Source organism: Gracilinanus agilis, chromosome 4 (assembly GCF_016433145.1).
Source record: "Gracilinanus agilis isolate LMUSP501 chromosome 4, AgileGrace, whole genome shotgun sequence".
Classification (NCBI taxonomy): Eukaryota; Metazoa; Chordata; class Mammalia; order Didelphimorphia; family Didelphidae; genus Gracilinanus; species Gracilinanus agilis.
In genome coordinates this window covers 202,841,974-202,858,038 of record NC_058133.1, presented here as the reverse complement: position 1 = coordinate 202,858,038, position 16,065 = coordinate 202,841,974, and the positions used below count along the sequence as shown (strand labels likewise).

The 16,065-nt window shown below is 40.7% G+C and overlaps 1 protein-coding gene across 4 annotated transcripts in view; it reads right to left on the bottom strand.

Moving 5' to 3' along the window:
* Nucleotides 1–16,065, bottom strand: part of MAPT (microtubule associated protein tau) — a 92,545-nt gene that overhangs the window by 48,823 nt on the left and 27,657 nt on the right. For 3 of the 4 annotated variants that reach the window (XM_044676998.1, XM_044676999.1, XM_044677001.1), the window contains 3 exons: nt 11,965–12,030; nt 11,509–11,520; nt 3,277–3,320 (listed from right to left, as the gene is read on the bottom strand). In XM_044676998.1, coding sequence (XP_044532933.1) covers nt 3,277–3,320; nt 11,509–11,520; nt 11,965–12,030 — 122 coding nt within the window. The remainder of the gene's footprint in view (nt 1–3,276; nt 3,321–11,508; nt 11,521–11,964; nt 12,031–16,065) is intronic. The other variant, XM_044676997.1, reaches the window with a different exon arrangement.

Sequence of the window (16,065 nt, the reverse complement as noted above, 5' to 3'; positions counted from 1 at the left end):
TTAATCCACTGAGCCATCTAGCTGCCCCTAATAATATCCTTTTTTTTTTTTTTTTTAAACCCTTACCTTCCGTCTTGGAGTCAATACTGTGTATTGGCTCCAAGGCAGAAGAGTGGTAAGGGTAGGCAATGGGGGTCAAGTGACTTGCTCAGGGTCACACAGATGGGAAGTGGCTGAGGCCAGATTTGAATCCAGGACCTCTAATAATATCCTTTTAATTAGTCTCTCTGATTCTGGTTTCCCACTACTCAGATATATCTTACACATGTATTTGAATTAATCTTTCTGAAACTGGTTCTAATCTTGCTATAGTTTTCCTCAAAAAGCTTCAGTAGCCCATGGGTGAGGGGAGAGCGGGGCGGGGGGTGAAGGGGAAAGTAGGAGCATGAATCATGTAACCATGTTAAAAATGAATATTAATAAATGTTTAAAAAAAAAGCTTCAGTAGCCACCAATTACCTATCAAAATAAAGTCCCAACTCCTTATCCTGGCAATTGAGAGCCTCTATTATTTGGTCTCAAGCCTGATCTTTCTGGCTTTATCTCCCACAAACCTTATGCTCCAGTCAAACTAGACCATTTGTCATTCTCACTGATTTTTAATTTTAAATTTAAATAGTATTAATAGCTCTTTGTTGTTTTTTAGATTTTTCAGATTGTTTTTCAGATTTTTGGAAACCCTTAACCCTTCTAGTCCTTCATAAATATTATAACTGTTAGGCTTTCATTTTTCTCCATTTCTTTCTTTTGATTTTTTTTTAATCTTCTTCCTCTTTAAGTCAATACTTTGTCCCTGTGATTAGATTAGCTTCTACTACATTGAAACTAGTCTATCCACAGACTCCCCCCAAGACTTCCTCCTAGGCATCTGGCTTAGCCCAAGTTCTTTGACTTTGTTTACATCTTGAATTTATCTTTCTTTTAACAATTCTCTCTATCTCTGTTCTCTCTTTCTGTCTTTGACACTCTTCATTGAGGAGATAGCACCAGAGTTGAGTGTTGAATTAAGACTGGCATTCTGAGTTGCAGAGATGAAGAAAAATTGCATTCCCAGAGGGAGGGGCAATCTCTGTAAATGCCAACACAGAGGCATGAGATGGCATAATGAGTTGGGGAAATGGCTTTTAGTCCTGTTTGGATGGAATACAGCTTTCACGAAGGGAAGTTCATAAGAAACAAAGTATTAAAAATAGGTTGGAGCCAAATTGTAGAAAGCCTAAACACTAAGCTGATGATTTTTGCCTTTATCAGGAGGAAAAAGGAGCTGAAGGTTTTTGAGAAGGTATAGGAATGACATGGTAATTTAAGTCTTATTAATATTATTTTAGCAGTTGTGTAAGGGATGGTTAGGAGGGGGGAAGAGATTGGAAACAGGAAGGTCAATTAGGAGACTATTAATATCCCCGGTGACAGATGAGGGATGTATGGATTGGGGTGGCAGATAATGAGGTCTGTTTTGGATATACTAAGCTGGACATAGTCCCAACTCAAATGCTTTTTCTTCAATGAAGTCTTCCTTGACCTTCCCTGGATGGAAGTGTTATCTCTCCTCTGAAAAACTGTTGCGCTTAATTTATAACTTATTTCACTTTCACATTCTACTTTCTATTACGATTGTGTCTCAACCTACTACTTGACTGTCAACTCACTGTAAAGAAGGACCTCATCTTATAATTCTTTGTAGATCATTCAATAACATAGTTGGCTGAATAAATGAATGAACTGAACAGAAAAATTATGCCTTGAAATACCAAATCCACATTTTTCAAATTCCCAAATCCCAAAAGGAGATAGAGAATCCCAGCTCTGCTACTTACTACCTGATGTGATATTGGGGGAGTCACTTCTCTCTTGTTCCAGTTTCCTAATCTGCAAAATGAGGAGATTGGACTAGATGACCCCTAACATCCCTTTTTGTTTTAATTCCTGTGACCTATGTGGTCTTTCGTGAGGACTAGATGATGCAAACACATTTTTAGCGAGTCACTCCCTTGCTCAAGCAATTTCAGGTGATCCCTATTGTTACTGGAATAAATCTCATCTCAGTTTGGTGTTTAACCATTTTGGCATTTGACTTATCAGCTTTTTTTATTTCATGCATTTTTTTCACAATATAATCCTCATTATTTTTTGGAATAGCCAAACCATTCTGTTGCTTGTCCCAGACACATTATATTCTCCTACAATTCTATGCCTTTGCTTTTACTCTGCTTCTTCCCTGGGATATCCTTTTTTTGCCTTCCCATCAACTCACAACTGCCATTTCTCTAAATTTAGCACATGACCTACCTTCTCTCCAAGAAGCCCTCCTTGACTAGCCCCACTTAGTCAGCACTAATTCTTCCCCATTTCTGCTTCTCTATCATGGAAGTATTTAGTAGTTTATTCTATATTATTTTGTATCAATTTTTACACATGAAAGTGTTTGCTGAGCCTTGGCTCCGTGGTATGACAAATATGCAACATGTGTGAAATTTTCAACATACCTGTAGAATTTTGAGTATGTTTTTGTTTCCTAAAATTCCAAACACTTGAACAAGCAAATAATTAAACCACAAGCAGAAACACAATCCATATATTTGCTAATTGTCTTTCACTCTTGTGAGCATTAACAGTTTTTTGATAGGATGCTGGCATAGGTGTTTTGCCAGTAGTTGTGGAGAAAAGTTTTAAACTTTACTTCGGAATAGATAAAAGTGGAAAGAGTCCTGAATTTTTTATATTGACTCTGCTACTTATTAGCTTTGTGACCTCAGTCACAATTTTCTAAAGCTTCTGTAGAATGGGAATAACAATACTTTTACCTCCTACCTCATAGGATTGTGAGGATCAAATTGGACGATACATGTGAGGCACCATGCTAAATACCAACTATTTCTTTCTTTCTTTTATCTTTCCTTCCTTTAAAAAAACTCTTACTGTCTGGTTTTTTTTAATCCTTACCATCTGTCTTAAGAGTCAACACTAAATATTGACTTCAAGGCAAAAGAGCAGTAAGAGTCAGGCAACTGGGGTTAAAGTGACTTGCCTAGGGTCACACAGCTAGGAAGTGTCTGAGGCTAGACTTAAACCCAGGACCTTATCTCCAGGCCTCATGCTCTATACACTGAAATACCTGGCTGCCCCTGTTTTAACTTTTTAACAACAATAATAATACTACTAATATTTTGCCCAACATATTCCTGAATTTTTTTACTGAAAAGTTTTTTTGAAAAACATTTTTAGGATCAACTGAATTTTCATCCCAAATTTCCACATATGTATCAATCAGCTTACCTTGGCTTTTTTCTCATCACTTCCAGCCACACTGCTTTTACGAGCTGAGGAAATAGAAAATAAGATTGAATGTGAGGCCCAAGTTCCGGGTTACACAGTCCATGTGTGTGGGTCCATAAAAGGGCCACTTAGTAAGCTGCATTTTGCCTGGGTCAGTGGCACATGCTTCATTTGGGTGGCACTGGACAACGTTCAGGGGAAACCTAAAGGGCCTGTTAGGTCTCCTACTTTGGCAGCAAGGAGGTGTGTAACCACTCTGGGACAACAGAGGGGGAGGAACAGGTTGGCCAGATGTCAGGAACATGCAGCAGGTCTATAGTTATCATTGGTGCAGCCATCTAATACACTTTGAACCTTAAATGAAGGCCTAGAAGATCAACACAGGGAACTTCTGTCCAGAAAGGTTATTCCTCCACGGTAACCCCTAAACACCACCAAGTACTCTCCGTGTCTCCTTTAGCCCTCCTACCACAGATCACAAGTGCTCTGGATAATGTCATTCTTAATTGGAATGCAAAGCCCCTCGAAGGCAAGGGCTATTTCATTTTTATAACGTGCCACTCCAGCCTCCTGGGCAGCCTACTTAGAGTGATGCGATGAAGATAATAATTATAGCGAACGTTTATATAGCATTTACTATATGTTAGATGCTGTATTAAGGACTTTACAATGATCCTCTCATTTGATCTTCTCATTTGATCCTGGAAGGTAGGGGCTATTATTACCCCCATTTTATAGATGAGGAAACTGAAGCAAAGAGAGGTTATGTGACTTGTGACAGCTAGGAAGTGTCTGAGGCCACATCTGAACTCAGGTCTTCCTGCCTCTAGGTCTGGTGCTTTATCCACTGGACCTGCTCGCTGTCAACATCTATAAGCAGAGAAGTAGATTGTACCAGAGTTCACCAATTTGGCGACATGGGTTTGAGCTTGGCTTTGGGAGTTTCTGGGAAGAGGGAGTCCAGGCATTTGTGTCCTATCTTGAAGGGAACAGAAGGATGGCCAATGACCAAGAATGAGCTGTGACTGATTGCTGGTTACCAATTCTCCTGCCTCCTTTTCCTTGCAGCAAGTGTAATTGGAGGGCTATGTCCCATGTGTGAATGTAAAGGGACATTCCACTCAGGATGGAGCAGAGAACATCCCTAGAGGCAGCTAGGTAGCTCAGTGGATTGAGAGCGAGACCTAGAGAGGGGAGGTCTTGGGTTCAAATCTGGTCTCAGATACTTCCTAGCAGGGTGACCCTGAGCAAATCACTTAACTCTCATTGTCTAGACCTAACCATTTTTCTGCCTTGGAACCAAAACACAGTATTGATTCTAAGATAGAAGGTGAGGGTTTTAAAAAAATAAATAATATTCCTATAGTGTAGGATGTATAGGTGCAAGGAAACTCCAGCACCCACATCTAAGGGATGGAGGGGCACCTCACTTATACTAGAATGGTGGCATGGTTTCTGAGCACCTCATGGGGGGCTTATCCTTTCTGGGCTCAGTTTGCATTTATCTCAAAGGATCATCTCAGAGAGGTTAAGGGGATGATGGTGAGCCTTGCATCTATCTGAGGGTATGAACATAACATGGTTCTCTTGCTTGTACGATTTCAAAACAGAGTGTGAGTTCTTTCCCCTTGTGCTGAAGGAGATTTGTGTCTCTGATTTCTCAAAGTAGCCAAAAATCTTTTCCCAAATGTCTATCCACTGCTATCTTTAATCATACTAGAAAAGGATCTGGTGGCTGCTTGATTTTTGTTTGTTTGCTTATAATTGGACAAATGACATATATGATTGTGTGAGGCAGAGAGGGACCTAATCAGAAAGTAAATAATACAAACCAGGATGGCTCACTTTTGGCTGTGATTGTGGGGGAGGGCAGGCCTCTGTCTTTCCTTCTGCCTCTTCCTACAGAGGGAAGGCTGGGACTGGGAGTAAGCATCCCATCAGTTCCTAGTGCCACTGTCTTTCTGTGTCTTGGAGGAGGGAGCAGTCAAGCTGATATCAGTTTGTTGACATGTTTTTGAGCATTCCTGCTACATATATTCCTTCATATGGCCAAGATGGTGGACAAGGTACTGGCTTCCTTTGTCCAGAAACCCCCAAAGCCAAGTTAAAAAAAAGTCACCAACCTGGTGATATTCTTTACTTTTAGAATCTGTCAGTTCCATAGCATGGGTTCCTAATGTGCCAGGGTCATATAAAATATTCATTAGCACCAAATATAGTTCCTTGTACATAGATACATTGTTAAATATTTGTTGAACTATAGCCAAATTAAGGTTGCAAGAGAAACAAAAAGGAATAGCAAGTGCATCTGTCCCTTCCAATTTCCTTCTTTTCAGGAAAAATAAAAACAAAGAATCATTTAGAGTATTGAGGAAAACATGAGTTCAGACCCTGTTTCATTCACTTATTGGCTGGGTAAGTGATCCTGGGTAAGTAACTTAATTTCTACCTGCTTCAGTTTCCTTATCTGTAAAATGAGAATAATAGTAGCACCTGATTCCCAGGGTAATTGTGAAGACAAAATGAGAAAATATATAGAGCACATTGCAAACTTTCAAGTGCCATGTCGGCAAGTTGCTTTTATTTTTATTACTCTTATTATTTTCCTAAGAATTAAAATGGAATAAAACTTAAACGCCATCTCTCCCTTCATTCAACTCCACCTCAGATCTTGATTGAGATGTTTTAATTAACTAGCTTTTATATGAAAAATAGTATTTTGATTCTTGTCTTGCTACCTATCTGTGTGTCCTTTAAACTCAATCCTGCTGGCTAATTATCATATGTAGAGGTGAAGGCTGATGGCTCATGAAAATTTAACAATTAGATATGCATGGTATCTCTGAGATTTCCCACTTCCTGGCATTCAAGGCCCTCCACAATCTGTATCTCATCAACCTCTCCAGCCTTACTGCCTGCAAAGCACTCTATCCTTTCCCACTTCCGTGCTTTCTCTGGTCCTGCTCTTTTTCTGGAATGCTTTTTTCTTCTTCCCCACCTGCTTACATCATTTCTGCCTGTTCAATTCCTATCTCTGCCTATTCTTTCAGGTCTAGCTCAGGTGGGCAATCTGAATTCACTGAAGCTTTCCTTCATTTCTTCTGCTCCCACTTAAAGTAACCTCTACTTCTTCAAGTTTCTGTTTGGTCTTCAGTCGTACTATGTCATCCCAGCTTCTACTAGGTCATCCAGGCCCCTTGTCATATCGCTTGCCAGGTCCCTGGAGGCTAGGGACTGTCTTCTAACACCTAGCACATCATTTTGTATATAATGGGCACTCAATAAATGCTTTCCTGAATCACGCGGACACTAAACAGGATGACGGTTCAGAGATTTCATATACTTTCTTCTCTAAGTCCTTCTGACTTTCCTTTGTCCTTTCAACACCAATATTCCCCCTCTGTGCTATGTTCTCCTTTCCTTGCAGACATGACTGCATTATTGAAGGTGAGGACTGTTGTCTTTGGTTTTCTGGGTGTGTACTGCTGCACAGTATCTTGGAAAGGGTCTTATATACATCTCAACACATACTTGGTTGAATGGATGAATGAGTGATTATGTAGGATCCTATCAAATTCTGGGGGAGCCTCAAACCAAGCAGAGGGAAGCCCCTTAAAAAAAGGAAGAATATGAACTCCCTGGGAGGCTTCCTTCCTGCCATAAGAGAGTGCTTTGGCCTGATGTCCAAATTTTCTCAAGGCCACCAGCTACCTCGGCGCTTCTGCTCAACTGACTGCACAAGTCTCATGAACAATCTGTTTGGTGGTTGATGTATTTTTTCACGGACGACAGCAAAATAAACATATAACTAGTCCCACCCCATGTCTCCATGCCCATGTACTGAGATGGACAAATGTCGATGTCTCCTCTGCGGAAGACAGCCCCCAACTCACTAACCACCAGTCTCCCAGAGTTAGTGGAGTGGCCAGAGTCAAAGACCCATAAGAACAAAAAAAAAGGGAAGTAAGCGTTAACTGTTAAGTGGTGGTGCACATGCAAAGTGGCTGGCAAGCATGAGAGAGGAGCAGGGGGTGCTCAGGAACCCTGCGAGGGTGAAAGCAGCAGCGCCATCTATCTGCTCACAGTGGACACCCCTGGAAGTCTCTTAAGCAGCAGGTTTGAAGGAAGGGTTGGAAAGCTCATTGGTACGGTGTCAGCAGCCTTGCCTTGGCACAAGGCACTAGGAAATGCAGGAGCTTGGGAGAGTGGAGCAAGGCACACACCTTTTAGCTGAGGAACTCGACTGACTGGCTTCCCAGATGGGGAACGGAGAGAGTGCTTTTCCGGTGTCTTTGCATCCTTTTCCACTGATGCACTTGGGCTCCCTGGCTCCCCACTCACTGTGTCTTCAGGGCCCAACTCTGAAAACTCTTGCTCCTTTGGGATATTAGCTTTGATTTCCACTTGGAACACACTCTCAGATGATTCCAAACTAGAGAGTCCATCGCTGCCTTCAGTTCCTACCTGGCTTAATTCAGGTGGTTTACTTTCAGTTGCTGGCATCTCTGAGGGAATTTTGGAGAGGAAATCATCAGGGAGGGGAATTTTGATATGATGTTCCACTGGTAAACCAGAGATCCTAACAGTTTCCACTGATGGGAAAGATACTTCTTGAGGTTGTAAGCTCTCTGTTCTTGGGGAAAGTTGAGAAGAGAGAGGTGAATCTTGTGGTGAGGATTCATCGATGTCACGGTCTTCATCATCTTCCCATACTCCAGACCTTTCTTTCACAGGCAGTACCAATGGGTAATCCCCAGGGCTTTGGGACTGTATAGACCCTGCTGACATATGTGAGATTCGCTCCCCGGGCATATTAATGGCATCTTGGCCAATGGCCTCAGCCCCATAAGGTCCTGGTTCACTAAGAAAGCTTTCATAGACCTCATGGCCTTCACCCCCGACTCTGAAATGATCATATCCTGATGGCTTTGAGCTTTTCAGCACAGAGGGCTTGAGAGATGGCAAGCTCTGCTCAGTTCTGTCTCCATTTATCTGCCTTAAAGCTGGGCATGTCTCCTTAATATCTTCCTCCAGGCTAGGTGCCTCCGAGGAGACTGAATCATCTTGAGAGGCCAGGGGAACAGTCATCCCAGGTTCTTCAGGTTCTTTCTTCCTCAAAGGTGTCTGGGGCTTCTGAAAAATTTCTTCCATGCTTACCTGAGGCATTTGAGATTTAATCTTATTGGCTGAGAAATCCAGGCTCTCTGACTCTTCCCTCTGACACTCTGCTGAGACTCTGAACTCCTCTGCATTTGAAGAGGCAGTGATGGCAAAATGTTAGCATGGGCATGTAGATGGCAAAAGAGAAGAAAGTCACGTCTGCATGGCTGGATGTTTATAGACTGCTAGCTGCTGAAGTCATTATGAGGGATGGAAACTAATATGAGCAGTAGGAATATCTTCCATGGAATATGAATGCCTAGCATTTTTCCTATATAGTACAGGATGGCAGCAAATCCGTGTTCATTTTTTTATTTAACCTTTGAGCAGACCTAGACTGCTTGCCCTACTGTGATATGTGTCACTTGAGTCAGGACAGCTTGTTTGAGATTCTTTTTGAATGGAGGTCCATAGGATAAGGTTTACCCACTGGCCCAGAAACCCTAAGGAATAATCAATAGGTTATATAATGTGTATACTGATGTTCCAGGAGGGGGGGACCAAACCGGGCATGTGCATGATCCAATGTTCAGAACACTGTGAGATGCTTAATGCATACCAAACACCACCATCATCAGAATGAAGCACAGGGTCAAGGAGAGCTGATGTGGCCTCAGTTACTCATGTCATAGGCTTGCCCTGTTCTCCCCAGCAGCTATGGAGACCTGATCCTACTGAAAGGTCTCTGTGCCCAGCAAGTGGGAAGCATGAGCAGGAAATGTGTAAGTATTTCCTATCTATATACCTGAGTGCAGATACATCTAAATGTCTAAGCATGAACAGGAAATGTGCATGTGACTTCTATCTATATAGCTAAGTAGAGATATCTAAGTAGAGATATTTATGTCTACATATCTATATATCTAAGCATAGATATAAATAGACAGACGAACAGATGGAAGGATGGATAGATAGATGGACAGATGGATGGATGGATGGATAGACAGATGGATAGATGGATAAACAGATAGACAGATAGATCTAACTCTGGCTATCTTTCTATATATCTATATATCTTTAAGCATAAGGAGGAAATGTGCCAGTGTTTCCTATCTAATTCATCCAAGTCATCTCAATCCTAGACCATGACACCCTTTTCTAGTCTACAATTTATGATTATGAAGGGCTAAAAGTTGAACCAAAGCTATTTATAGTAGAAAACGGCAAACAATTTTGTTAACTTTGTGTACCATTATTTTTCTTTGTACATTTTAATTAGTAAGGGCTGAGGAGTCCTTGGTAAATAAAATCTGTTTTTTCTTTTTTTCTTTTTCTTTAACCCTTAACTTCTGTGTATTGGCTCAGAGGTGGAAGAGTGGTAAGGGTGGGCAATGGGGGTCAAGCGACTTGCTCAGGGTCACACAGCTGGGAAGTGTCTGAGGCCAGATTTGAACCTAGGACCTCTGGTCTCTAGGCCTGACTCTCAATCCACTGAGCTACCCAGCTGCCCCAATAAAATCTGTTTTTGATCACAAGAAAGCTTCAATTTAACAAGCCTCATACTCAGTCTCATCAAATAGTTTCATCTACAAATAAGGCAAAAGACTTTATTTGAACAAATCATATGTTTTGGAAATTGAAGTTTAAAGAGGAGAAGGTTGATTAGGGATTCCCTAATCAATCTGGTAACTCCCCAATCAGTCTGATGAGATTACAGGGTATGAATTGGTTTGTAGGCACCTGAGGAGCACCTCACCAAGTAGAGTGTGGAAAACTCATTGGCATTAGGATACAGAATTCCTGTTGGGTTTTTTTAATGCTGCTTCCAAGGCAAGGACTCAAGAGAAAAAGGTGTAAGTAGACCAGCTCAACCTTCTCTTGAACTCCTTTTTTCTTTTCTCCTATTCAGAAGACTGACCAAGGACAGAGGACCTATATTCTCAGTGACAGAAACCTGTATAATCTCACATTTTCTTCTCCATTGAAATCAGAAATGGCTTTTTAGAGTAGAGGCAAGTGACATATAGTTGCCTGCTTTTACAGGCGACCTAAGAGAGTATAAGAGTGCACATTCTGTGTCTAAGGGATGCCAGAAACCAGGAATCTAATATATTTCCTACAAAAGCCCATGGCAGGGATATCCATTCCACCTGAAAGGGTAGTTTGTGGATGGTATTCATGAACTTTCAACTCCTCTATGGGAGGTGAGGTGTAATGTAGTAAGCAACAGATTACCAGAATCCAGCACTCTAGGGAGAGAAGAAAGACAACAGCTTTGGCCACTGTAAAGTGGTAACCTCAAGTTTGAGAGTTCAAGGATCAGACCTTTTAGAGAAAAATGGGGATTTGATGATGCATGCAGCATGTGCCTTGGAAAAAGATAAGTATTGCCTTTCCTGAATAGTCTTACCTGGAGAGCAAAGTCAGTGAATGATTTGGACAATGTAGGTTCAAAGGGAAGGAGATCTTTCAGCATCCTCAGCATCTGTTTACTTTCCGGAGGAATCCAAACTCTTTCATATGCTAATAGATCCTTATCTCTTCCACTGGAAGGTGGCATAATTCCTCCCAGGCTTAATAATGTCTTCCTGTGGTTTGAATTTCCCCAATGGCTCTAGATTTTGAGAGCTTACATTCAAATCTGGCATCTAATATGACCCATGGGAACTTGAGCAAGTCCCTGGGCCTTGGTTTCTTCATCTTACCTCTTCTGTAAAATGAGGAGGTTGGATTGACGTGCCTTCTAGCTCTAGAGTTATGATCCTATAAGGACCTGTGCATAGGGGGTAATTTATTAAGCAATACATGCTTGCTGAATAAATAATTGTTTTCTGAAGTATGACTGGCTTCCTTCTAGTCCTAGTTGTAATTCCTTCCAGTCTAGTTGTAATATAGAAGGTTTCACAGTTGGCTGTTAAGAGCCTGAGTTAATTCATTCTAGAAAACTCTAAAGTAAAGCCAGCCTATTTCATATCTGTACAATATGACCTAATACCCTGACATATAGGTTCTAGAGAAATTCTAAACTGATTTATAGAAACTCTTCTAATGCTTGATTATATGATGTGGCTTTTCTCAAACTCTAGGGATTTGGGCAGGGTATTGTAAGTACACAACTGAATTTCTACAGACATACATTTTTTGCTCATAGAAGAAACACAACATATTCCAAAATAAAGTCCAATGGGGATCCGGGAATCAATCTTTCTCTAGGATCAAACAAAACTGACTCCACAAAGTGCCTCCTATACCACCTCACACAGAAGATTCACTTTTTTTGAAGGGCAGTCCCCATTCCCCATCTCCTAAAGCTGTAGAAATATAGCAGCTGCTTTGTGACGACATGGCAACTACCTGGAGGGAGCATTAGAAGTAGTGATGATCATTTTAAAAAGCTACTCTCCAAATTAAAACATGAGAGGTTCCTTGAGTAATCAAGAACTAGTCTTAAGAATTCAAGATGAGAATCAATCCAAAGGGACACCTCCACCATATCCTTGCTCTGCCTGGTCCCAGGTAATGATATAGTTCTCTTGATCACCCCCCTCACCCCTTTTTCTATCTCCTAGTAGAGCACTGTCCACTGACCTTGGGAAACATCTCCAGCTGCTTGATCCTCCAGGTTAGGGGTGTCTCCAATACCTGCTTCTTCAGCTATTCAACACACAAGCAAACAGAGAATATAAAAAAATGACAGTCAATATATGTAAGGATCAACTGTTTACCATCTAGTACCAACTGGTGCTTTTTGCAGGGAAGTTGGAAATAAAAATATACATGGGCCAGGATTTAGTGCCATCTTTTGGCTACCTTGGAATGAGATAACTGAGTTCCTTCTTTGTCTTCCAAGTATCTAGCACTGTGTCCTATATGTAGCAGGTGCTTAATAAATAAAATGTTTATCTTTATTTTTTAAAATCCTTACTTTTTGTCTTAACATCACTTCTAAGATAGAAGAGCAACAAGGGCCAGTCAACTGGGTTAAGTGACTTGCCCAGGGTCCCACAACTAGGATGTATCTGAAACCAGGTTTGAACCCAGATCCTCCCTATCTCCAGGCCTGATGCTCTATCCATTTGTGCTACCTGCCACAATTAAATGTTTATTAAATTAAATTTAACTCAGCAATAAAGGAAAGTACAGTTAATAATAAAGGTTCAAACTAGTATCTTTTTTGGTCAGAATTTAAGTGCCACTCATTACTGGGATAATTGGTTTCCTTCTTATTTCTGTATTCCAAATATTTAGTACTGACTCTTGCACAGTAGGCATAATAAAGTAATTGCTGATAACTTAGCAATAAAGTACAATTTAAAATGATGGTTAAAAATATTTATTATCTTTTATTTTTATATCACCCCCATTTCCCAATATACTCTTCCTTCACTCAGAAAGCCAGCTCTTACAGTTAAGAATAAAAAAGGAAAACAGTTCAACAGAATGAATCAATATACTGAAAAAGACTGACATTATAAACAGTATTCCACACCCATTGTTCTCCAAGGTGTGGATGTGTGTGAATGTGGCAGGAGTAGAAATGCCTTCACATAGCTTATCTCTAAAGGCTGAGCTCAGTCATTATTATTTAACAGCATTCAGTTTTGTTATTGTTGTTATTTCCATTTACACTGTTATAGTTGTTGTGGTCCTGGCTCTGCTTACCTTTCCCTTTTTTCATCAGTTTCTGTGAGTCTTCCCATTCTTCTCTGTCTTCTTCACATTCAGTGCTCCTTACAGTATCTTCCCTTATACACATGCACCAAAATCTGCTTAGTCATTTCTATTCCATGGGCATTTAAAATTCCTTGCTAGGACAAAATGTCCTGCCATGAATGTTGTGGGATATATAGGACTTTTCTTGTTGCCACTGTTGTAGAATAGTATGGGTATTTTAGTCACCTTTTACCATTGTTCCAAATTACTTTCCAGAATGGTTGGATCAATTTACAGTGTAGCCTTCAGTGTATTAGCTAATGTCAACAAATATTTATTATTAAATATTTATTATATACCTGGCCATAAGGAAAAAAGTGAAAGTCTTTGCCCTCACTGGGTGGATGTTCAAATAGGGAAGAAACATGTATATCAAAGGGTGGATTTTTCAGAAAAAGAGTAGACACTGCAATGGAGGAAAAACACGCAAACATATGAGTACATATGGATGATGTGCAAAACAAATTAAAAAAATTTTGGAGGGGGCTCCCTAGCAGACAGGGGGTACGGGGTACCAAGAAAGGCCTCATGAAGAAGATAAGAGCTTGAGCTGAGTTGTAAAGAAAATCAGGGATTCCAGGAGGTAAAGGGTTGGAAAGATGCATTTAAGGTAATGTGATGTAAGCAGTAGCAAGGCGATGGAGGGGATAGAGCATCAGGCCCGGAGTTAGGAAGACTCTTGTTCAAATCTGACCTCAGACACATATAAGCTGTGTGACCCTGGGCAAATTATTTAACTGTTTGCCTCAGTTTCCTCATCTGTAAAATGAGCTGAAGAAGGAAATGCTAACCACTCCAGTATCTCTGCCAAGAAAACCCCAAATGGGGTCACAAAGAATCAGACATGACTGATAAAAACAATGATGACAAGTCCAATAGAAGAGGGGTCCCACCCTCAAGGTGCAGTCCTGAAAGGCAAGCTGACAGTGCAGAAGACAGGAGAATTAGCTTCCTGAAAGAGTGCAGTAATGAATAAGGATGCTGGGTATGATTCCTAAAGACGTCTTCCTTCTTCTGAAAATTGCTTTTTGTTTAAAAAAGTCAGCATGTCCCTTTCCTGAGTCTGGTCTCTTAGAGCAAATTTAATAAACAGACCTTTTTGCAAATCATTTTCTCCTAAAGCTTCTAAAACTACTTAAGAGACATCAATGACCACATGATGATGTCACATCTATTCCAAAATGCCATCATCAATGGAATAACCTCCTCAGACTGTTGAGCACTGAATAAGTGCTCAGAGAAGGAAGATTCCTCCAGAGATTCAGATGGATTATAGCAGTGTCTGCCAAAAGACAGTCAAGGGGACCTTCTCCAGGACACATTGGCGATGGAGCTGCTCCCAACTACTACAATCCAGGCTTCTCAATGGGCAGAAGCAGCTTCAGCTTCTAATCACAAACTCTGGCTTTCTAAACAAGAGGAAGATACTTTGAATGCTGGGATAAATCAGCCATTCTCTTACTGGGGGTGAATATCATTTGCAAGCTGAAAGGGACAACACACAGAGTGAAGAATCCAACAGGATCCTGAGAGGATAGATCATTGGGCTAAATATAAGTTGACTTACAGATAAGTGTTATAAGGGCTGATGCTTGGACCTGTGATTTCCTTGGCTTGGGAAATTCCCATCTGAAGAAGCTCCCTTTGCCAAGGTAACTTAGGGCCAATTTAGACATGCCTGATATGTTTTATTAAGGATTCTTCTTGTGTGCACTGGACTAAGTGGCCAGCTCTGAAATTCTGCATGCTTTAAGTATTTGATAATACTAGGTATTAGTAAGGTAGGATTACAGATAAGGAGTTGAGGAAACCCAAGTGGCATTTGTATCAGTCTTCCAAGTGAAGGTTGGTATTTTAGAAGGAAGTGATAGAAAATGAAGAAAGGAAGACAGAGATGGTTAAAGAATCAAAATTTGCAGGCCCAGAGATGGGAGGTCCTGGGTTCAAATCTGATCTCGGATATTTCATAGTTGTGTGACTCTGGGCAAGTCGCTTCACTCCCATTGCCTAGTCTTTACCCTCTTCTGCCTTAGAACCAATACAAAGTATTGATTCTAAAATGGAAGGTGAGGATTAAAAAAAAAAAAGAATTGAAATTTGGCTTTCTAGAGAAAGCTTTAAGATTTTAGAACAATAGGTGCTGTTAGGAATGGAAAAGATATGTAGATGTCAGTCTGATAAAATAAGCCCTAAACTGAGAATATTGGGGCCTATTTGGAGAACACTAGCTATCAGATAGATTTGGTAGGAGAAAGTCAATAATTCACAGAACAAAAGAACGAGGCAGAGGGCTGTAAATAAGACATGGCCTTAGATATGTGAATATCAATGCACAGAAAATAGGATAATAAATTTAGAGTTGAAAGAGACCTCAGATGTTATCAAGGTCAACCTTTCATTTTGCAGATGAGAAATGGAGGCTCAGAGAAATTAATTGACCTGCCCAGAGTCACATAGCTAAAGAATCACAGATAGGAAATTTGAACTAAGGATTTTTTTTAAAGTTCTAAATCTAACGTTTCATTAGCAGTGCTATTATATACACTGTCTCTTGAGTATAGATAGGAAAACTGAAAAATAAACTTGGGTTTTCAATGAAAGGAGGTTTGGCAGAGCGAAACTCATTACTGGAAAAGAGTTTTGGAAGAGTATATCTTTTTAACCTTACCTTCTGTCTTAGAATTAATACATATAACAGTTCCAAGGCAGGAAAGCAGTAAAGGCTTGGCAAACAGGATTAAGTGACTGGCCCAGGGTCATACAGCTAGGAAGTGCCTGAGGCTAGATCTATACCCAGGTCCTCCTGATTCCAGGTCTGGTACTCTATTCACACAATTACCTAGCTACTCCTAGGGTGTATCTTTTTCTTTTTTTTTCCTTCCCTCCCCTCCCCTCCTCTTCCCTCCCCTTCCCTCCCCTCCCCTCCCTTCCCTCCTCCTTCCTTCTTTCCTTCCTTCCTTGCTTCCTTCCTTGCTT